This window comes from Saimiri boliviensis, chromosome 2 (genome assembly GCF_048565385.1).
Source record: "Saimiri boliviensis isolate mSaiBol1 chromosome 2, mSaiBol1.pri, whole genome shotgun sequence".
In the NCBI taxonomy this organism is placed as follows: Eukaryota; Metazoa; Chordata; class Mammalia; order Primates; family Cebidae; genus Saimiri; species Saimiri boliviensis.
In genome coordinates, this window is record NC_133450.1 from 34,532,422 (window position 1) to 34,556,299 (window position 23,878).

At 40.9% G+C, this 23,878-nt stretch overlaps 1 protein-coding gene across 4 annotated transcripts in view; it reads left to right on the forward strand.

The window, feature by feature from the left end:
* Window positions 1-11,576: 11,576 nt before the first annotated feature.
* DCAF5 (DDB1 and CUL4 associated factor 5) overlaps window positions 11,577-23,878 on the forward strand; it is a 106,522-nt gene continuing 94,220 nt past the window's right edge. For 2 of the 4 annotated variants that reach the window (XM_003924472.4, XM_010335201.3), the window contains exon 1: window positions 11,577-11,941. In XM_003924472.4, coding sequence (XP_003924521.1) covers window positions 11,728-11,941 — 214 coding nt within the window. In that variant the 5' untranslated portion in view covers window positions 11,577-11,727. The remainder of the gene's footprint in view (window positions 11,942-23,878) is intronic. The other 2 variants (XM_010335199.3, XM_010335200.3) reach the window with 2 other exon arrangements.

Genomic DNA, 23,878 nt, shown 5'->3' on the forward strand with positions numbered 1-23,878 from the left:
TATATATCCATGGGACCATATCTGGAAAAGAAATCTTGGGTAAATGACAATATGCCTGGTACAATAATCAATACCTCTTTTTAACAATTCCTTATGCCATTCACCAGGGGTTATATGTGGAGCCCTAAAATTAAAAATAAAAACAGCTGGGCACAGTATATGCTCCTGCAGTCTCAGCTTCTCGGGAGGTTGAGGCAGGAGGATTGCTTGAGCCCGGGAGTTCAAGGTTGAATTTTATCAAATGCTTTTTCAGCATCAATTGAAATGATCATATGGCTTTTATCCTTCATTCGGTTGATATGATGTATCACACTGATTGATTTGCCTATGTTGAACCATCCTTGCATCCCAGGGATAAATCCCACTTGGTCATAACGAATGATCTTTCTAATGTATTGTTGAATTCAGTTTGCTAGTATTTTGCTGAGAATTTTTGCATCAATATTCATTGGTGATATTGCCCTGTAGTTTTTCTTTTTTAATGTGTCTTTGTCTTGTGTTGGTATCAGGGCAATACTGGCTTTGCAGAATGAGTTTGGAAGTATTCCTTCCTATATTTTCTGGAATAGTTTAAGTAGGATTAGCATTATTTTTTCTTGAAATATTTGGTAGAATTCAGCAGTGAAGCCATTGGGTCCTGGGCTTTTCTTTATTGGGAGACTTTTTATTATGACTTTAATCTCATTACTTGATACTGGTCTGTTCAGATTTTGGATTTCTTCATGGTTCAGATTTGGTAGGTTGTGTGTATCAAGGAATCCATCCATTTCTTCTAGATTTTCCAATTTATTGGCATATAGTTGCGCATAGTAGCCACTAATGATCCTTTGAATTTCTGTAGTAATATTTGCAATGTCTCCTTTTTCATTTCTGATTTTATTTATTTGTATTGTCTTTTTTTTGTCTGTCTAAATGTTTGTCAATTTTGTTCAACTTTTCAAAAAAAAAAACAATGTTTTGTTTCATTATTGTTTTCTTCAATTTCATTTATTTCTGCTCTGATTTTTCTTCTATTAATTTTTCATTCTTGCCTTTCTAGTTCTTTAAGATGCATCATTAGATTGTTTAAGTTTATCCTCTTCTTTGATGTAGGAACTTATAGCTATTAAATTCCCTCTTAGTACTGTTTTTACTGTATCCCAAAGGTTTGGGTATGTTGTGTTTCCATTATCACTTGTTTTAAAATTTTTTTATTTTTTATTTTTTGAGACAGGGTCTTGCTACATCACCCAGGCTGGAGTGCAGTGGCTTGATCTCAGCTCACTGCAACCTCTACCGCACAGGTTCAAGCAATCCTCCCACCTCAGCCTCCCAAGTAGCTGAGATTACAGATGCCTGCCACCATGCCCGGCTAATTTTTGTATTTTTTAGTAGAAATCAGTTTTCACCACATTGACCAGGCTGATCTCAAACTTCTGACCTCAAATGATCTGCTTGCCTTGGCCTCTCAAAGTGCTGGGATTATAGGCATGAGATATCATGCCCGGCCCAGTTCCAAGAATTTTTAAAATTTCCTTCTTAATTTCTTCATTGACTCACAGTAATTCAGGAGCAAGTTATTTAATTTTCATGTATTTGTGTAGTTTCCAAAATTCCTCGTTATTTTATTATTATTATTATTATTATTTTTGAGACTGAGTTTCGCTCTTGTTACCCAGGCTGGAGTGCAATGGCACGATCTCGGCTCACCGCAACCTCCGCCTCCTGGGTTCAGGCAATTCTCCTGCCTCAGCCTCCGGAGTAGCTGTGATTACAGGCACACGCCACCATGCCCAGCTAATTTTTTGCACCTTTAGTAGAGACGGGGTTTCACAATGTTGACCAGGATGGTCTCGAGCTCTTGACCTCGTGATCCACCCGCCTCGGCCTCCCAAAGTGCTGGGATTACAGGCTTGAGCCACCGCGCCCGGCCCAAAATTCCTCGTTATTAAGTTCTAATTTTATTCCATTGTGGTCAGAGAAGGTGTTTGATCTTATTTAAATTTTTCTGAATGTTTTAAGACTTGTTTTGTGATCTAACGTATGGTCTATCCTCAAGAATAATACATGTGCTGAGGAAAATAATGTGTATTTTGAAGATGTTGGATGAAATGTTCCATAAATATCTATTAGATTTATTTGGTGTATAGTGCAGATTAAGTCCAAAATTTCTCTATTGATGTTCTGTCTGGAAGATCTGTCAAATGCCAAAAATGGGGTGTTGAAGTCTCCAGCTATTACTGTCTTAAGTCTTATCTCTCTCTTTAGATCTAATAATATTTATTTATGTTTCCAGGTGCTCCAGCGTTGGGTTCATTTATATTTAAATTTGTTATATCCTCAAGCTGAATCATTCCCTTTATCATTATATAGTGACCTTCTTTGTCTTTTCTTATAGTTGCTGTCTTGAAATCTATTTTGTCTGCTGTAAGTTTGGCTACTCCTGCTCTTTTTTGGTTTCTATTGGCATGGAATATCTTTTTCCATCCCTAGTGTATCTTTACATGCGAAGTGTGTTTCTTGTAGGCAACAGATCAATGGGTCTTATTTTTTCATCCATTCAGCCACTCTGTGTCTTTTCATTGGAAAGTTTACTCCATTAATATTCAAGGTTATCATTGATAAGTAAGGACATATGACTGCCATTTTGATATTTGTTTTCTGGTCGTTTTTATTTTTTGTGTGTATGCATTGTATGCTTTTTGGTTTCAGGTTACCAGGAGACTTGCAAAAACTACCTTACAACCCATTATTTTAACCTGATAACAACATAACATTGTTTGTTTAAGCAAACAAGCAAAAAGAAAACTATTAAAACCCTATGTCTTAATTTCATCCCCCCATTTTTTAACATTTTGTTTCTATTAATATCTTATTATACTACACGTCTTGAAAAGTCATTATGGTTATTATTTTTATTTTTTATCTTATACTATATATGTCTTGAAAAGTCATTGCAGTTATTATTTTCATTGTTTAATCTTTTTACTTAGGATAAAGGTAGTTTACACAACACAGTTACAATGTTATAATATTCTGTGTTTTTCTGTCTACTTTCCATTACCAGTGAGTTTTCTACATTCAGGAGATTACTTGTTGCTCATTATCATCCTTTTTTCTCTGTTTGAAGTACCCCCTTTAGCACTTTAGCATTTCTTTTTTTCTTTTTTCTTTTCTTTTCTTTTTTTTGAGATGGAGTCTTGCTCTGTCACCCAGGCTGGAGCGCAATGGTGCAATCTTGGCTCACTGTAACCTCTGTGTCCTGGATTCAAGCAATTCTCCTACCTCAACCTCTCGAGTACCTGGGATTACAGGTGCCCACCACCACACCCAGCTAATTTTTAGTAGACAGGGTTTCACCACATTGGCTAGGCTGGTCTCAAACTCCTGACCTCAGGCAATCTGCCTGTCTCAGCCTCCCAAAGTGCTGGGATTACAGGCATGAGCCACTGCACCTGGCCCCCTTTAGCACTTCTTGTAGGACAGGTCTGGTGTTATGAAATCCCTCAGCTTTTGTTTGTCTGGGAAAGTATTTCTCCTTCATGTTTGAAGGATATTTTCCATGGTTTTACTATTCTAGGGAAGACATAATATTCCAATTTAAGTAATTAGAGAAAGAAGACTAATACCAAAGCAAGCAGGAGGAGGGAAATAGCAAAGGCCAGGGCAGAAATAAATGAAATAGAGAAGAGAAAACCAATAGAATAAATAAAACCAAAACTAGGTTCTTTCAAAATATCTACAAAATTGACAAGCTTTTACCTATACTGTCCAAGAAAAGAGAGAAGGGTCAGGTTTCCAAAATTAGGAATAAAAGAAGTGACACCACCACTGACCTTACAGAAATGAAAAGGATTATAAGGGAACACTGTGAACATGAAAACAAATTAGATAACCTGGATAAAATGGAGAAATTCCTAGAAACACACAAACTACCAAAACAGAATAAAAAGAAATTAAAAATCTGAACAAAAGTATAACAAGAGATTGAATCAGTAATTAAAAATCTTCCCACAAACAAAAGCCCAGGGCAGATAGCTTCCTTTGTGAATTTTACCAGATGTTTAAAAAAGAATTAGCATTAATCTGTCACAAACCTATGCAAAAAATAGAGGAGGATGGGCTTCCCAACTCATTCTATGAGGTCAGTATTACCCTAGTACCAAAACCAGACAAAGATATCACAAGATACAAAAACTACAGACCAAAATTCCTTATAAATATAGTCACAAAAAGTCCTCAATAAAACACTAGCAAACTGAATCCAGCAACATGCAAAAAGGATTATACACCATGACCAAAAGGGTTATTTCAGGAATGAAAGATTAGCTAAATATATGAAAATCAATCCGTATAATAAACCATATTAATAGAATAAAGGATAAAAACCATATGATCATCTCATTTCAATACACAAAAACACTTGACAAAATCCAACATCTTTGCATGATAAAAAATATTCTATAGGAATCGAAGAAAACTGCTGCAACTTAGTAAATGGCATCTATGTAAAATACACAGCCTATATATATATTTGAGATGGAGTTTCGCTCTTGTTACCCAGGCTGGAGTGCAATGGCGTGATCTTGGCTCTTCGCAACCTCCGCCTCCTGGGTTCAGGCAATTCTGCCTCAGCCTCCTGAGTAGCTGGGATTACAGGCACGCACCACCATGCCCAGCTAATTTTTTGTATTTTTAGTAGAGATGGGGTTTCACCATGTTGACCAGGATGGTCTTGATCTCTTGACCTCATGATCCACCCACCTTGGCCTCCCAAAGTGCTGGGATTACAGGCTTGAGCCACCACACCCGGCCTAACATAATATTTAATGGTAGCTAGAAGACTAAAACTTTCCTCCTTAATATCAGAAACAAGACAAGATGTCTGCTCTTACTACTTCTGTTCAACATTGTACTAGAGTTTCTAGCCAAGCCAGTTAGGTAATAAAAAGAAGTAGAAGACATCTAGATTGAAAATGAAGAAGTAAAACGAATTCTATTAACAGAAGACATGATCTGGTATATAGGAAATTTAACAAATTCTTATAATCAACTAAGATTAATAAATGGGTTAAGCAAGTTTGCAGGGTACAAGATCAATATACAAAAATTTGTTGTATTTCTATACATTTAGCAATTCAGTGGAGGAAAGAATCTTCTTCTTAACAACTGGTGCTGGGATGGTTGGATGTCCACATGCAAAATAATGAAGTTGGACCTCTAGCTCACACCATATATAAAACTGATGGGATCGTAGACATAACAATAAAATCTAAAAACTATGAAACTCTTAGAAGAAATATAGAAGTAAATATTTGTGACCTTGGATTAGGCAGTGGTTTTTTCTTAAAAAATTGACCATGGATTAGGCATATGATACCAAAATCTCACATGACAAAACACACACACACACACACACACACACACACACACACACACACAACAATAGATAACTGGAGCTTATCAAAAGTAAAAACTTTTGTGCTTCAATGAATACAATCAAGAAAGTGAAAAGACAACCCAAACAATGGGAAAATGTATTTGCAAATCAAATACCTGATAAAGGACTTACATCTAGAACGTGTAAAGGACTCTTACAACTCAGTAATAAAAAGACAAATATTTCAATTTTTAACATGGGCAAAAGGTCTAGAGAGAAATTTCTCCAAAGAAGATATACAAATGGCTAAGAAGGCTGGGATCAGCGGCTCAAGCCTATAATCCCAGCACTCTGAGAGGTCAAGGCAAGTGGATAACTTGAGCCTAGGAGTTCCAAACCAGCCTGGGCTGGTGAAACCCTGTCTGTACTAAAAATATAAAAATTAGCTGGGTATGGTGGCACACACCTATAATCCCAGCTACTTGGGAGGCTGAGGCACAAGAATCGCTTGAACCCAGGAAGTGGAGGTTGCAGTGAGCCAAAATTGCACCACTGCACTCCAGTCTGAGTGACAGAGAGAGACTGACTCAAACAAACAAACAAACAAACAAACAAACAAACAAACAAAAACAAATGGCCAATAAGCATAAGAAAAGATGCTCAACATCAATAGACATCAGGGAATTGCAAATCAAAACAATAATGAGAAACTACTTCACTTACTAGTATGGTTATAATAGAAAAGTTGGACAATAACTAGAGTTGGCAAGGATGTAAAAAAATTGGAACCCTCATACATGACCTGTGGAATGTAAAATGGTCAGCTGATATGCAAAACAGTTTGGTACTTTCTCACAAAATTAAACATAAAGTCACCATATAACCCCAACATTGCCCTACTATGTAAAATGCCCAAGAGAAATAGAAACATATGCCCACAAAAAAGTTGTTATTAGTGGTATTATTTTTTATCATTTATTATTTTTATTTTATTTTTTCAATAGTGATATTATTATTCATAATAGGCAAAAAGTGGAAGCAGCCCGAATGCCCATCAACTCATGAACAGATAAACAAAATGCTGTATATCCATACAGTGGAATATTATTTGGTCTAAAAATATAATGGAGTACTGTTACATGCTACGACATGGATGAACCTTGAAAATATTATGCTAAGTGAAAGAAACCAGATACAAAGACCATACATATTGTATGATTTCACTTCTACGAAATATGCAGAATAGGCCAGGTGTGGTGACTCATTCTTGTAATCCCAGCACTTTGGGAGGCTGAGGCAGTTGGATCACTTGAGGTCAGGAGTTTGAGAGCAGCCTGGCAACATGGTGAAACCCTGTCTCTACCAAAAATATAAAAAATTAGCTGGGTGTGGTGGTGCACACCTGTAATACCAGTTACTGGGGAGTCTGAGGAAGGAGAATCACTTCAATCTGGGAGGCGGAGGTTGCAGTGAGCCGAGATCGTGTCACTGCACTCCAGCCTGGGTGACAGAGCCAGACTCCATCTCAAAAAAGAAAAAAGAAATATGCAGAATAGGCAAATCCATTGACATAGCAATTAGATCAGTAGTTGTCAGCAGCTGAGGGGAGGGAGAAATTGTGAGCAACTGCTAATGTATATGAGGTTTCTTTTTTGGGATAGTGAAATGTTCTGGAATTAGATGGTGATAGTTATACCACTTTGTGCATATAATAACCACCACTGAATTGTATACTTTATAAGGGTGAATTTTATGCTATGTCAATTATGTATCAATAAAGTTGTTATTAAAAATGAAAATATACATGTCCAATGGGTCTTGTTGGAAGAATATGAATTTAAATAAATCAGTTTCTTTTCTCCTCAACGTCAAAAGTGACTGTTGTCTATCTGAGATGACCAATAAAAAACTTACCTTTTAAAATTTAAATGTTGGCAGGCCGAGGTGGCTCATGCCTGTAGTGACAGCACTTCGGGAGGACAAGAAGGATAGTTTGAAGCCAGGAGTTCAAGATCAGCCTGGGCAGCAAAATGGCAAAACATTTTTTAAAAAATTAGCCAGGTATGGTGGCATGCATCTGTAGTCCTAATCACTCAGGAGGCTGAGGTGGGAGGATCACTTGAGTCCAGGAGTGCCAAGCTGCTGTGAGCTATGATTGCCCCACTGCACTCCAGCCTGGGCAACAGAGAGACCCTCTCTTTAAAAAGTTAAAAATAAATGTTACAGTTAAATTATATGTATATTTGAGGCATTGATCTCTGCATGAATTAACATCTCATTATGAATAGTGGCTTAAATTTGAAAATATTTTGAAAAAAACTTTTCTGAGCGTATTAGTATCCATATGTAGTACTTAATATGGTAAGATTTAATAAAAGTTTGAGAATGGCTTATTATTTTCTCAAACCAAACAAAACAATAAACAAAAAACACAGCCAGGCTAGGTGGCTCATGCCTGTAATCCCAGTACTTTGGGAGGTGGAGGCTGGATGATCACTTGAGCCCAGGAGTTTGAGAGCCGCCTGGGCAACATGGAGAAACTCCATCTACAAAAAAGACAAAAATTAGCTGAGTGTGGTTGTATGAGCCTGTAGTTCCAGATACTCAGGAGGCTGAGGTAGGAGAATCACTGGAGCCTGGGAGGTTGAGACTGCAGGGAGCAAAGATCACACCACTGCACTCCAGCCTGGGTGACAGAGCCAGACCCTCTAAATAAATAAATAAATAATTTTCAAAAACACAGTTTCTAATGTTTGAGCATTTCCTTAGCATTCAGTTTTTAAAGATACTTACTCTTTTTACAGTGATATTGTAGTCAAACGAAATAGAAGTCAAAAAGTAAATACATTTCTCAGAATTCTACATTTGAGTAGTATTCGATCCATGGTGAAGCAATTAAGAGTTCTTGGGTTAAGCAATTTCCATATCTTAGTTTTTCCAGAATGGATTTCCAAATCAGTGTTGCAAGGCTTTCTGAGTATGAATATTAATACACATAAGTTTCTGGGTTTAGGGAAGAAAAATATGAGTTTTTTACTCCTCTCCCTCTTCCATTCTCTGCAATGGATCAGTTTACTCAGAAGAAATTTCATTTGCTATTTTAAAGCTAAGTACACTGAATTTTTCACCATAAATGCCTATATGAAAAAGACAAAGCTCATGTGGTCATCAAAGTTGATTAAATGTTGGTGGTATTGCAGTTTTGTTACAAGTGTAGTGAAAAAACTGTTTGTTGTATGTAGTTATTTACAACGTTATTAGTGACTATGTTAAATTCTTAAATTCTTTGTTTGAGATGGAGTCTTGCTCTGTGGCCCAGTCTCGAGTGCAATGGGACAATCTTGCCTCACTGCAACCTCCGCCTCCTGGGTTCAAGCAGTTCTCTGCCCCAGCCTCCCAAGTAGCTGAGATTACAGGTGCCCACCACCACGCCTGGCTAATTTTTTTATTTTTAATAGATACGGGGTTTCACCATCTTGGTCAGGCTGGTCTTGAACTCCAGACCTGGTGGTCCACCCACCTCAGCCTCCCAAAGTGCTGGGATTATAGGCTTGAGCCACTGCACCTGGCCAGTTAAATTCTTAATAAAAGCAAATTGATACAAAGTTTGATCTTTTGAAGCTGGTTATAAGTAGGTGACCAGATTGGGCAAATAAAAATTCAGGATGCCCAATTCAAATTTCAAATAAGTAATAATGAGCATATCTCAAATATTTCACGGGATATACTTAAACATTCATTGTTTATCTGAAATTCATATCAAATTGGGTATCCTCCATTTTATCCGACAACTCTAATTAGAGGAATGGGAAGCTGTTTCATTCAGGCTTATAAAAAGCCGGCCAGACTAGCAGTAGGATATAAACAGGCTAGGTGGTCCTACCTTTCTGTCATGGTTGGTCACTGAACAGTTAAGGAAGTTTCCAGCAAAGTCCCAGATTTGGGCTGGCATGTGACCAGATACTGGTCTATTTTTATGCTGAGGTAAATGGGACAATTTTTCCAGGGATTCAGTATAAATTGTAGAGAAGGGAGTATGTGCTTAAGAGGGCAGAGGAATGTTCGTATTATACACTGCCACAGTAAAGTCCACTTCAAACATATCTCCCCCACTCCAGGCAAATAGGGTAGTTATAAATAATGGCCTATTAACTGGAAGAAGTCAGACGGGGTTTTGAATGTGTGGATTGAGTATGCCAAGCAAAGGAACGGTGGGTAGGAAAACCGGCCTTGGAATAAGTGGATTACACTGGAATGAAACACAGGTCAAACCCAACATATCCAAACCGGAAAGCACGACCTTTCCCTCCAAACTCCTCCCCACTCCCTAAGTTCATTCAGGAATTCAGCAAGTATTTAAATGGCCACTAGTGCCAGCAAGTCCTGGCTCCAGACAGACAGACACCCTTGAGCAGAACAGACGTGGTCCCTGCTCTCAGAGAACTTACAGTAGAGTGGGGGAGACACATATCCTCACAAAAATAAATGATTAAACATTTTGACATTACTATGACAGAAGGATGTTTAGGATGTTTGATGCTATACATCTTTAATAAAGCCGGTGTGCTGCTGCTATTTTCAGGTGGTAATTATAATGAATAAACACAAAGGATTATTACAAGGCATCTTGAGAATAAAATCTTTTAAAAGAAAGTACCACATAGTTTCCTATTTAGAGGAACAATGTTCCATTAAAATTCACATTTTTGGAATTTCTTTTAAAATTTATTTATTTTTTTGGCCTTTTTCCACAAGTTCTGATGGAATTTGGTTTCTGTTTAAGTAATGTTTGCTAGAATATGTACTTTTATATGAAACACTTGCATATGTGTTATTAGTATGATTAATCTTATCATCACTGAACAAAAAGTACAAGTAAATAATTTTGTTTGATGGGTAAACCTCTTCCATGTTCAGCCTATCTTTTTTTTTTTTTTTTTTTTTTTTAATCTTTTCCAGTTCAGAGATGTACAGCCCATCTTTCAATGGTGATTCTACTCAACTGCTCCTGTGCCATCTCTGGTCAAGAGGGTGTAATTCCTGCTAACTTGAAAGGGCAAAACTGCTAAGTGCCTATTTCAGCAGCGTATTACCACTTAATTACAGAGGATAGCTTCCAGGAAAAGTACCATAATACATCGAAAAGGGGACTTTTAACTGTATCTGGTAGAATTCCAAAGCACTTAACACTCTCTAGGGTCAACGCGGTGACTCCCATCTTACTGAAGTGCAGCTACGTCTGGCCTGGAGCGCAGCTGCTGGTCAACAGCTGTCCAACCTCAGCGCTCCCCACTCGAGACCTTCGAGAGGAGCTCACCGCACCCAGTAACATATATCGCTAGTTTCAAATCACGCTTCTTGTGTCCTGCCAATTTATCTGGAACGGAGAGAAGTACCTCGTGCTTCTCGGGACTTCATCAACTCGGTTTTGGCTGTTTTCTTCCCACGTCTTTATCCTTTTCTCCCTTTCTCTTTTCCCCACCATGTACCACTCTATTATCTGCTAGATGGAACAATTTAGCGTTTCTAAACTGAAGGACCGGAGGAAGGGAGAGTTAGAGAACTGGACTCGGGGAGGAGGGGCGGTGTTAAAACATTTACCAGGAGAGGGGAAGGGGCGGGTGCGCGAACAAAACCCCCAGGCAACCTCCCTCCAAGCGTGCGGTCCTAACTCCCGGTTCCCCCGCCTCGCGCAGGGCTGGACGGCCTCAGGCAGAGGCCGGCAGAGGGAGGAGGACCGGAGTCCCGGTCCGCACCTTCCCCCACCCCAGCTGCATCTGCCCCGAACTCGCCCGGGCGCTGGCCTCCGGGCGGCAGCCGGCCCGCGGATCCCCGAGGGAGGAGGGCGAGCCGAAGCCCGGAGGCCACTCGGATTGTTACGCGCGTTCAACTTCGCGGAGTGCCGTGCGATAGGGTGCAGCGGGGTCTCCGCCCGGCGCCACCCGGGTCCCCGCGCGGGAAGCGGCTCAACCGGGAAGGCAGCCGGCGCCCGCGGTCTCCCGGCCGGACGCCCGCGTTCTTCCGGCCAGCCCCCCGCCGGGGGGGAGGGGCGCCGACGCCGCGTTCTCGGGGCCCCGCAGCCGGCGGAAGGGCCGCGCATCGCGGAAGCTCGGCGGCAGCTGAAGATCAGCTGCTGGAGGAGGCGGAGAGGGAGAGGGAGGAGCCTCGGGGGGAAGGAGAGGGAGGGGACCGTCAGGAAGCCGCGAACGCCGCCGAGTGTCTGCACACCTCGCTCTGCCTGCCATGGCTGGTTAAAGAACCATCCGGATCGCAGCGCGGGGGGAGGGCCGGGTGGGGGGAGCGGCGGCCGCGCGTGAGGCCGAGGGAGGGGCGGCGGCGCGAGCGGCGGCGGCGGCGGCGGTTCCAGCATGAAGAGGAGAGCTGGCCTGGGGGGCAGCATGAGGTCAGTGGTGGGCTTCTTGTCCCAGCGGGGCTTGCATGGGGACCCCCTGCTCACTCAGGACTTTCAGAGGAGACGCCTGCGGGGCTGCAGAAACCTCTACAAGAAGGACCTCCTCGGCCACTTCGGCTGTGTCAATGCCATTGAATTCTCCAACAATGGAGGCCAGTGGCTGGTCTCAGGTAAATCAACCCCCTTTCCCTCCCCGCGCCTCCCGGCCCCCTCCCAGCCTCCCCCTCTGGCTCTCCCCGGTCACCCTCCTCCTGCCCTCCGTCCCCACCCCCTCCGTGTCTCATCCCCCTTCTGCGGTGGGAAGGTTTGGTGTCAAATTAAAACCATTGCAGGGGGAGGGGAAGGAGAGGATGTCTTCTATAAAAAAGACCTAAAATGGTTGACAGCTCCTTAATTCGCTTTATCCCAAGTGCAAAGTGATCTCTCCTGATGCCTGCCCTGAAAGTGTGGGTCGGGGAGGGGGGCGAGGTTACCGCTCGGCAAAGTTTGACGACAAACTCTTCCTCCGCGTACTTTAAAAGGTGCTGGGGGCATTTTGGGGATGTGGAGGGGGAGGAGGCCGAGGCGCGCCGGAGGCAAGGGGGAGCTGGAGCCCCCGTCGCCGGTGTCAAGTAGAAGGGGTCTTGGGGCTGGGAAGCGGGCGGTGACACACCGGACGCCGAGGGGCCGGGGTCGGCGACCCGGGGGCTGGCGGGGTCTGCGGAAGGGAGGTGACTGGCGGTGGGGTCGCCATGGGCCGCCCCCCTCGGCGCTCTCAGGGCCCCAGCACCATGGCCTTTCCTGATGTGGTGGCCTCCTCTTCGTCTTGTTTTTAATACGATTTCGAGAGTGATGAGGGCAGTGGAGGCTAAAGGGCACCAGCCTTAACTTGAATGCGCAACTTGCGAGGCAGGGGGTAGGTGGGCGACCCCCGGGAGACTTGTTGGCGGGATCCCGGCGTCCCGCACCCGGTTTCCCGCGGCCGCCGTTGCAAGTGGTCTCTGCATCTCCTCCCTCTCGCCCAGACGGGCCTGCTTGCCCTCGGGCTCTCCCTCTGGTTTGGGGAAAGTGGCGAAATCGAGGCCGGGGCTCCGGCCGGGCGGTGTAGGCCTCGCTCTCCCGGGGCTCCTAGCGACAGGCAGCTGAATCGATAGCCTATTGCTCCCGGGGAGGCTCGGGCCCCACGGGCCGCGGGGGCCGCTGCCCCCGGGGAGGTGCGCTTGCTGCCGGTGGGGGCGCTCGCTGCCGTTGTCCCCTCCTCCTCGGGGTCGCTGGCCCAGGGCTGCGGCCGGTGGGAATGGGCCTACGCGAGGGCTAGGGGGCGGCTCCCCGAAACCTGGCTCAGGGGAGGGGGGTGAAGACGGCTGATTGGGCGTTCCTGCTTGCCTGCTGCCCTCTTCTGTCCCTTTTTCTATATTGGGAGGGATGAAGGGGGAGTCAAGCGCTGGACGTGGCGCTTAGCTTCACCCAGGTCGGTCCCCGAATGGCTTTATAATTTGTGTCATTGGGCAGCTCGCCAGAAACTTCTGGGATCATGGCAAAGCATCCGCCTTCAGTAGTAACCGTCGGAAGTGACACGGGGCGTACAGCCCAATGCGGGGGTAGCAAAGAGAAAGTCTTCTGCGATCATTTTATGATTAACGTTCTGAGGTCTGTTCAGAACTGACTTGACTTTTTACAAAACTCAGATCGTTTTCTCTTTGACTAGGTGGATTTGGCCCTAGATCATCCTCTGAAGAAACCTGATCCTCTGGGCAAATGCTTCCTTTCCCTATACCATCATATAAAATTTTGTCAAATAAATTCTAAGAGCAAAAATGGGGGACTTCTTTAAAGACCTGGCTCCCGGTATTCTCCCCTACTGGTTTTCATGTATTCATAAAACTCCTGATGTATTCCAACAGAGAAGTTCCCAGACACAAGTAAACTTTACCTACTGAGTGAGGGGATTTGGGGGTACTTTTCTGGCGATAACTGAACTAACTATGTTAACAGAATTCGAAGTAGTCACACATTGCCCAGCTTGACACACCTTTATTTATGCATTTATTTGAGACAGGGTCTCGCTCTGTTTCCCAGACTGACGTGCAGTGGGCTCTCACTGCTCACTGCAGCCTTGACCTCCCAGGCTCAAGCTAACCTCCCACCTCAGCCTCCGAAGTAGCTGGGACTACAGGCAAGTGCCATCATGCCTGGCTAATTTTTAAGGTTTTTTTTTTTTTTTTTTTTTGGTAGAGGTGGAGTCTCCCTATGTTGCCCCGGCTAGTCTTGAACTCTTGGCCTCAAGTGATTCTCCTGCCTCACCCTACAAAATGCTGAGATTACAGGCATGAGCCACCATGCCCAGCCCACACTTTTTAAAAAATAACAAATTTATTGAGATAATTTACATGCCATATAATTTATCTATTTGAAGTTACATTTTTAAAAGCACTGAAAATTTCCCTCCATTCTATCTTATAGAATCCTTGGGCAGGACTCTCCCCTATGTCTTAAATGAACCCTGTTTTCTCTAGGCTTGGCCAGGTCATTTCCTTTATCTTTATTTTAGCCTGTAGAAGAGGAGGGTCCTTTCCACAGGGGAAGCTCTGGCAGACCTTTCAATTCTGGGTATTTCTTTCCTTTTCTAGGCTTATGTTGCCCATATCCATCAGTACTTCCTGGGTTCCAGCCTTCTTTGTCCCTTGCTCCTCCTCCTTCCCCCCATACTCCCTCTAGCTCAGTTCTTCCTGTTTCCTTTTTATCTGCTCCTGTTCCTGTTCTTAGCCTATCAGCAGACTTTTCCACAACTCCTCCAGTTTGGCTCAGATACACCTAGCTTTTCCTATTTGTTCCTCGAACATAGAGTTTTGGTTTAAAGCCTTTTTAGTTGTTTACCTTCCATTCTGAGTATACAGCTGTATTAACAGAAAGTTTCTCCTGTTTGCTTCAGTTAAGGAAGCCCCCTTTGAGATTCCTAATGATACCTTAACCTGTTAAAGCTAATTAAATTTTGTTCTGGGAAGTCTTTCAGTAATTTTCCCAAGTTTAAAACTAGAGTCATGTTTATATTTTTTCTTATCTATCTTTGTCTCTCTTTAGCAGTCAACACCTGAGGGAGGGAGTACAGTATTCTGAGACTAATGCCATGTGCCCTCAGTGTTGTAATGTGGTGGGATGCCAGACTCTGGGATGATAATGAGATTACTTTTATGCCATTTTGTTGTTCTTGTGTCTTGTCTGGATTGGAACGCCCTTAGAGTGTTGTGATTAAAATGATAGATTGTTCATAGTTTGTTCATTGTTTTCATTTCATAATTGTTTGGTCAGGCTCATATTTCTCATAACTGACACATACTATTTGACAGAATTAACTTAGACCCAGGGCAGAAATAATATTTGCATGATTCCTGTGGCTGTGTAAAGTACTGTTAGTTAATGATACATCACTTTTCTGTTCCAACAGCTATCCCCTTTTCCAGGGCACAGTGAGGCCAGCAGATACTGAGTAAACCAGAGAAAATCAGGAAGGAGAAAGGTGCTGTGCTTGGAAGTGAAATTATGACAGCAACAAGTGGAGAAATGGTTACTTGACACATGAAGATATTTTAACCTAAAAAGTACTTTATTTTTCTTGTTGATGACCAGAAAAGGGCATCGATATGATACCATTTTAGGCAGTGTGGTATAGCAGATATGTGGCTAACATCATTGCTGTGTCATTTGTTTAATACGTGACTTTAGTCAAGTTAATAGGCCTCTGTGTTTTCTGAGGTATACATTTGGAATATCGGCACCTACCTGAAGCACTTGTTGTGAAAACTGTGTTAGTCAAAGTATAGGTTGGGTGCTGATCAGAGTGCCAGGCCTCTCAGAGAAAATACCGAGTTTGTTTTCTTTCTCTTTTGTACTCATAACACATGGTGTCATTAACAGCAGACATTTGTTTTTATAGTATTGGTAATAGACCAGTGCAGATTGGGCAGGCAGGATAGTTTTGTGACTTTTTCATGTGGAATGTGGAGGCACAATGTGGTGTGGAAAGTACTTGGGATTTGATGTCATGTCATTTGAGTTGGAGGCTCCACCAGTCACAAAGTGTATGAATTTAGGTAAGTCCCTCCACTACTCATCTGTAAAATGAGGGTAACAGATTGCCCTCACTGGTAGTTAAATGGAGGTAGTGAATGGTCAGTGAAATGTTACATGTGAAAGTGTTTTATGAACTTGGTTTTGAGTGAACATTACGTTGTTTTTTTTTTTTTTTTGAGATGGAGTCTTGTTCTGTTACCCACGCTGGAGTGCAGCGGTATGATCTTGGCTCACTACAACCTCTGCCTCCCGGGTTCAAGCAATTCTCCTACCTCAGCTTCTTGAGTAGCTGGGATTACAGGTTCATGCCACCACTCCCAGCTAATTTTGCATTTTTAGTGAGATGGGTTTTCGCCATTTTGGCCAGGCTGGTCTCCAACTCCTGACATCATGATTCACCCACCTCGACCTCCCAATGTGCTGAGACTACAGGCATGACCCACGACACCTGGCTTGTGACATTACTTTTTATAAAGACTAGCTTTGTTGTTGTTGTTGTTGTTGTTGTTGTTGTTTTGCAACCCCCCTGCCCCTCCCAAGACTAGCTTATACTTGATGATTGTAGTCTCTTAGAATATTTGTGTGTGTTAGTCCTTTGAGGAATGAGGAGCAACACTGTATATTGAAGTGTCACCTACAAGAGATCCTAACAACATCAAGGAGGTAACAGAACTACACGTATTTAGGGGGATATCCTGAGTTTACCTTTCAGGTCTTTGATTATATCTAGTACTTTAAATTGCTCTCATTGCCTCCTCTTATGCTTTTCCTTTTCCTTAGAATAGTGTCTTTTATATGTTTAAAGTTTTTTTCTTTTTTTTTCTGGGAAGAAGATGAATATCTTTCAGGGATTTGATTGGAAGACCCATCAGAATGTATCTCTATGTGCATTTGACTTGGATTGTTATTCTGCCTTCTTATATCTTGTAAAGGGTTTGTGCAAATCATCTTAGCAGTAAACAAAAACAAAGATTTGGCTCTTTGGAATGGGAGTGGCTATAATATTATTTCCCCTGAATTGAGGTTTAAGGCATTGGAACTTGGAGATCTAGCAGAATAACCCATAAGTATGAAGTTTTGAGTTATGTGAGAGATTATGATCTTTTTTGGGTTCTTATGACTAAATATAGGAAAAGTACCTTCAGAAGTTTTTCAAATAGCATGAGCAACTATGATGTTTCAAAGTATTAATTATGTAGGAGTTGTGAATGGGGAGAGGCATTTAGTTGCTTGGTCATAATATTTATAAATGGGGATAACTATTTAGTCTATTTCTAGTTCAGATGGGTCTCTGACCATACTGATCATTATAAGGATTCATAGTATATATATATATATATATATATATATATATATATATATAGAGGGATTTTAGAGTATGAACTCTGAAGTCAGACTGCCTGGGGTGACTACCAACCTAGCTACTTGCTACCTGGGTTACCTTCAACAGGTCACTTACCCTCTCTGTCTGTTTCCTCACCCATGTAATAAGGATAATGATACTCTACAGGGTTGTGGTAAGCATTGAATAAAATAACATTTGTAAAGTTCTTAGCACAAGGGCCTAACCCAGGCTGTTGCTACTGCTGCTGCAACTGTTGTTGTTTCCCTTGAACGTCACAAAAGGCTTTTAGGAGATTAGTACCTTCAACATTAACACATACTGCACATGGCACAGTACAGCAGGAAAAATTGAGAATGATCTCCATGAGGTGAACTGTTCAAAATGCCTTGTGAATAAGCTTAACCAGTATAGTCATCAAAGACATTTTTAAGCATTGGATAATAGCTGTGATTATACCTGTATGCTTAATTTGAACTGATTAATTAATGGTCATTTCCTGTTTCCCAGTCACTAGATTATATCACATTTTGTGAAATCAGTGTTTTGTAAATAAATTAGTCTAAAAGCACATTATCTGCAGGTAAGGTGTTTGGCTTTAGCCAGTTAAATAAAGTCTGACTTTATTAAAGCTGTTCATTTAATTAGAATGAATTTCTTGGTTCAGTGGTTACTTATCAGGAGAAATATGGCTAGTGGTAGAGCAGGTTTCTGACTTTGAAAAGCTTTCATGGTGTAGACTTTTTAACAAGATAATTGAGGAATCAATTTTCAGATTTTCTTCTGGCTTTTCTATTTACTGATAATCCATTGCTGTGAAGGTATTAAATTTTATTATTTGGTCTGTTTATTAGTTCAATAAATAGTTTTTGAGTCCATACTATTTGTAAGACAGGAGCTATGAGAACAGGGATGATGAATCAGATATAAATTATGTTTTCAAAAAGCTGGCATTTTAGGAGTGTTCAGTTCTCATTTGTAACCATTCATGACCTTTTAAAATTTATTTGCTTTACCTTATGATACTTTAATAGATATTTGTTTTTTCTCTGGTTTGCTATACTTAATGCAGCAAAAATGCTCTTTCCTGTGAGATTTGGTGGGAAAGAAAGGCCTGTAGAGATGATCCTAAGGAACTTTGCTATGATAAATTATAAAGATCTGTCATAAGGATAAAGTAATTTGGCTATTTATAGATACACATTATTTGTCCTGCTTGTTCTTCAGTCAGCTAATTGATACCTATCAAAGGTTGGCAAATTTAGATTTATACCTGGGTTTGTCACTTCTGCTTTAAAATAACCTAGTGAGGTTTGGCTGATGATCATTAGTCACATTGGACATTATTATTAACACATCAAAAAGTTGTCCTTGTGTTCAGTATTGTTCAAAGGATCATTTTTAATTTGATTTATGCCAATGTATTTTTGATTGTTAAGATTTCCTAAAGAGAGCAGTAGTCCTCAGTTATGTATTCTGGCCATCACATTGAAATGAAGTGTCAGCCCAGGTACAAGCATGTGTTTATTCACTGATTATTGATGGATTTGGTTGTAAAGTACAATTGAAATCATTTAGATCAGGGAAGCTTTATTGACCAGTTAAACTTGTCACACAAATGCATTCTGCCATCTGAATTCCAAGTTAAGAAGTAGGTGCATTTATTTTCTCATGCATTGACCAAGGCAGAGAGAGCATAAGTTTATAAGAGCACTTCCATTGCTAATAAGAATGGCACTTAATTTTAATTTGTTTTCGTTTCATGGTCTTAAGAAAGAGGAAACTAATTGCTTTTCTTATTATTTTAGTCTGAATGTAGATACTCAAGGGTGGAATGAAAGTCTTTTAAAGTTAAAGGAAATACAATCCTAATTCAGATGAAGATTATCTAGGTTAAGAAGGAATCAATTCTGTTTTCAATTTTTGTTGCCTCACATTATTATAAAAATATTCTTACTTATAACTGAATATTAATTCATTTGAATTAACTTAGATTATTGTGGGAACATGAAATTCCATTTCCTTTCTACTCACGTCTCCTTTAATTTTTTTGATTTTATTATGTTGCTATAGTATGGGTAATTAAAATTTTTTTTTTAATTTTCAGTTATAAAAATTAGGTTACCATTTGTTGGCTGGGCACAGTGGCTCACACCTATAATCCCAGCACTTTGGGAGACTGAGGTGGGTGGATCACCTGAGATTGGGAGTTCGAGACCAGCCTGACCAGCATGGAGAAACCCTGTCTCTATTAAAAATACAAAAATAGCGGGGCATTTTGGCACATGCCTCCTAGCTACTTGGGAGGCTGAGGCAGGAGAATCTCTTAAATCTGGGAGGTGGAGGTTGCAGTGAGCCAAGATCGTGCCATTCCACTCCAGCCTGGGCAACAAGAGTGAAACAACATCTCAAAAAATATATATATATATACATAAAAATAAATAAAAATAAAAGTTAGTTTACCATTTGCCAAAGTTTGGGTATGTAAGATGAATTTAGGTAATCTTTGAATGAATATTTAAGGTTTGGTAGTTAATTTATCTTTAGACACATAAGAAAAATTAACATGAATAAAATATTTTTAATTGTTTTATTACTTAAAGTGAGGCTAAATTTTTAGGTAAATTAAGACCAGGTGCAGTAGCTCACACCTGTAATTCTAGCACTTTGGGAGGCAGAGGCAGGAGGATCACTTGAGCCCAGGAGTTTGAGATCAGCCTTGTCAACATAGCGAGACCCTATCTCTACCAAAAATTTTAAAACTAGCCGAGTGTGGTGGCATGCACCTTTAGTCCCAGCTACTCAGGAGGCTGAGGTGGGAGGACTGTTTGAGCCTGGAAGGTCAAATCGGCAGTGAGTCATGATCATGCCACTGCACTGCAGCCTGGGCAACAGAGTGAGACCCTGTCTCAAAAAAAAAAAAAAAAAAAAAAAAGTCAATTTAAAGAAAAACAATAAAGGTGTTATGTGGATATGGCAAAAATCAAAAGATGATCAAAATTGAAGCTTGTAAAATACTGCATTAAATAACCCTTTAGATCTTCCCTTTTCCTCATGGAATCAGAGAAATGGAAGGATTTTCATTTTACAGGAAGGGGAGCTGAGATCTAGACAGGTGAGTTGCCCAGAGCTGCTTATGTAGTCTCTGGCTGTCAGGGCTCTAAGTAGGGCTCCTTGCTCCCAGGCAGGTGCTGTTTCTCTCTTTTCCTTTTGTAGGCAGGTCACATTTTCTGGATCTGTCCTAAAGAATCGAAAACTGAATGTTAGCAGTTTCTGGAGCACATGTACAACTCTGGTTGCTTCTCTTAAATTATAAATTATATCTCTGTGTTTTGCTGTAAATAAGGTTAACTTGTTTTACTCAAGTATGTTTATTTACTAGTTAAAATGTTTATTGAGTACCCATTGTGTGCCCCTTTAATCTTAATAACTATGAAAATTATTATTTAACTTTTTTCTTTTTCTTAGCTTGTAGCATATGCCAGGCCTTCTGCTAAGCACTTTACGTGTCTTATTTGCCACTTGGAAAATAGCCAGCATTACCTGTAGTGTAGAAAGGCAAGGAGATTTGAAGGTTTTGTATTAGTTGTCGTAAGTGAATGCTAAAGCATCAAGAAAGGACATTGATAAGTTACTGCTGAGGGTTCTATAATCCAGAGAACAGGCAATGCATTAGTGGAAAAGTAGATATTAGAATTCATTATTTGTGGTTAAAAGGAAGTGAAATATGGCTGGTTGGAACACAATGGTGCTTACAACTAATTGATCTCAACCAGTTACAGATTTCTTTGTTCCTTCTCCAGTACTATTGCTTCACTTGACTGGTCATAAAAAAGTGAAGTGAAACATAATTCTAGGGGTGAAAAAGATTTTTATTACCATGATCCATTACTTTATAGAAAATTTGGTTCCAATAACTGCTTTTCAAGTTTTTGTTCTTTTCAGTTTTAATATTTCTTGGTCACCATTGCCATTATAATATAAGCTTCCCAAAACATAACTCTCATTGTTTCCCATCCCCTGCTGATTTGCAGCACTCCCCAGTGCCTACCAAATTAAGAAGGAATGCCTCACCCAACGTTCAATGAGACATTGCTGTTTGTTAAAAAAAATAAAATAAAGTTTAACAGATTTTTGAAATAGCTAGTATTTTATGTCATTTATTTATCAAATATTATTGGGGGCATTTCATGTGCCAGGCATATGTAATACTTGAAAGAATCTTTTGTAAATTAGGGTAGTATTAATATCTTTATATTACATATGAGGGAACTGAGGCTTACAGAAGTTAGGTAACTTATGAAAGCTCCTATGTTTTATGGTGGAGCTAGATTTCTAGGATGGTCTGAATGTTTTCTGAGACATGCTAAATGCTTTGAAATTTTTACAATGTTATATACATTTTTAAAGGATCTGATTTTTTTCCTCTTTCCTTCTCCTCTCTTGATGCTGTCACTCTTAATTTTGCTATCTGCAATTTTCGCTTTTATATATAAATGGAGGAAGATGAGTGGGATTGAAAAGATGGGAGTGGACTTGGAGCCAGTTAGCATGAGTCTTATCACTGCCACAGTACTTACTCTTCAAGCAGATCTCTCTTGGTGCTAGCCTCACCTCACCTAGATTCTGGTGTTTGCAGTCATCTAAAGTCTCCTTTCTCACACACTGTGTATTCCATACTTAGCTCTCATAAACCATGTGACTAACTCAGGCTGGGTTTAACTCTCAACTTTAGTCTAATTAGGAGTAGGTATACTCTCGTTATGAAGTTGGTTTCTCTTATCCATTAGCCCAACTAAAAGCAAAAACAATATATGTGTGTTTAGTGAGCCTGTAATTTGAATTTAATATCTGCCCAAACCATGCTGAATGATTACATTTGGTTGAATTTCAGTTAACAAATAGGTGTCTTTCCTCATATAGTTATACATAGGGAGAATATATCTGTCTGGGGCACGGGTGAATACTGTGCTTTGGAATAAAGTGCTTTTTGGAAGAAAGTGTAAGCTTGTAATATGGGCTAATTTGCCCGGAGAGTGCTAGTAAGTCATTTGGAAGCACATTTTCACGCACACAGTATCATACAGGAAGGTGTAACTGTTAGACCAGATGATAAGCCTGTTTAATCCTTAATGAACTTGAAGTATAGTGTTCTTGTAAGTGAAATTTACTTCTGTCACCACACTTCACTCTGCCTCTGTGAAGGCGGTGGCATTTCACTTTCAGGTCATTCATTGAATAGGTAAAAAGGAAGTTTGCTCTATTGGTTCTGGTCTTGGACTCAATTTGCTCTTCCTTGATGTTTTCTTAAATCAGAGAATTAGGGAAAGATCTGACAATAGAAGTTTGTCACTTTAGTTACCTGCTCTGCTCTTCCTATCCCTTCATGTTCACTTTCTCTGCCACTTTTTTTTTTTTTTTTTTTTTTTTTTTTAAGCTAAGTCTTGCTTTGTTGCCCAGGCTGGAGTACAATGGCACGATATCGGCTCACTGCAACCTCTGCCTCCTGGGTTCAAGCGGTTCTCCTGGATTACAGGTGTGAGTCACCACATCCAGCTAATTAGTAGAGGCGGGGTTTCACCATGTTGTCCAGGATGATCTCCGTCTCCTGACAGCCTCTGCCTCTCAAAGTGCTGGGATTACAGGTGTGAGCCACTGCGCCTGGCCCTTTCCCTGCCACTTGATTCATTCCTTGCAGTGTTGAATACCAGCATTTTTTTTTTTTTTTTTGGAGGGGGGACAGGATCATGCTCTGTTGCCCAGCCTAGAGTGCAGTGGCAGTTACGGCTCACTGCAGCTTCAGCCTCCCATGCTCAAGTGGTCCTCCCACTACAGCCTCCCGAGTAGCTGGGACTGCTGGCATATACCATCATGCCCAGCTAATTTTTAAATTTTTTTGTAGAGACAGAGTCTCACTATGTTGCCGAGGCTGGTCCTGAACTCCTGGGCCCAAGTGATCCTCCTGCCTTGGCCTCCCAATGTGCTGGGATTCAGATATGAGCCACCATCCCCTGCCAGAATACCAGAGATTCTGTCTTATACCTCTTGGGATTCAGAGTTGATAATTCATAGGAGATCAAGTTTGTGTGTTCTAGTACTGTTTTCCTATTAGGGCCAATTTAAAAAATGAAAGTTATATTCCAGAGGGTTGGGATTATGTAGGAGTCATTGAGAAAATGGCATCTGAGGAAATTGACAGATTTATAATGGATCCACATAGCAGAGATAATGTTGGCAGGAGGACTGATTCTTGTATTCCCTTCTGCCTCTGCTGGGGCTTTTGCCGGTTGATAAGATGAGGCAAGATTACCTTATAAGGTTTATTAGGTAACTCTAGGTCCTGTTGGGATCCTTTATAATCAAGCTGATCATATATCCTGATTTACTTGAGACCACCTGAAGCTCCTCCATTGTCCCAGTGCAATTATTAGTGTTCCTTTAATTCTTAAAAAGGTCCTAGTTTAAAGGATAAGTTATATGGTCACCTGCTTATAATCATTGAACTGTCTGGTACGCAAGTAAAAGCAAAGCCCCAGTCTTTCAGCTCCTCACATTCACCATGGGATGCCTCTAGTAGAAAAGCCTTTAAAGCATCTATTCTCCCTACTCCACATCTTTCAGCTTCCACTTTTTTTTTTTTTTGAGACGGAAACTCACTCTGTCACCCAGTCTGGAGTGCAGTGGTGTGATCTCGGCTCACTGCAGCCTCCACCTC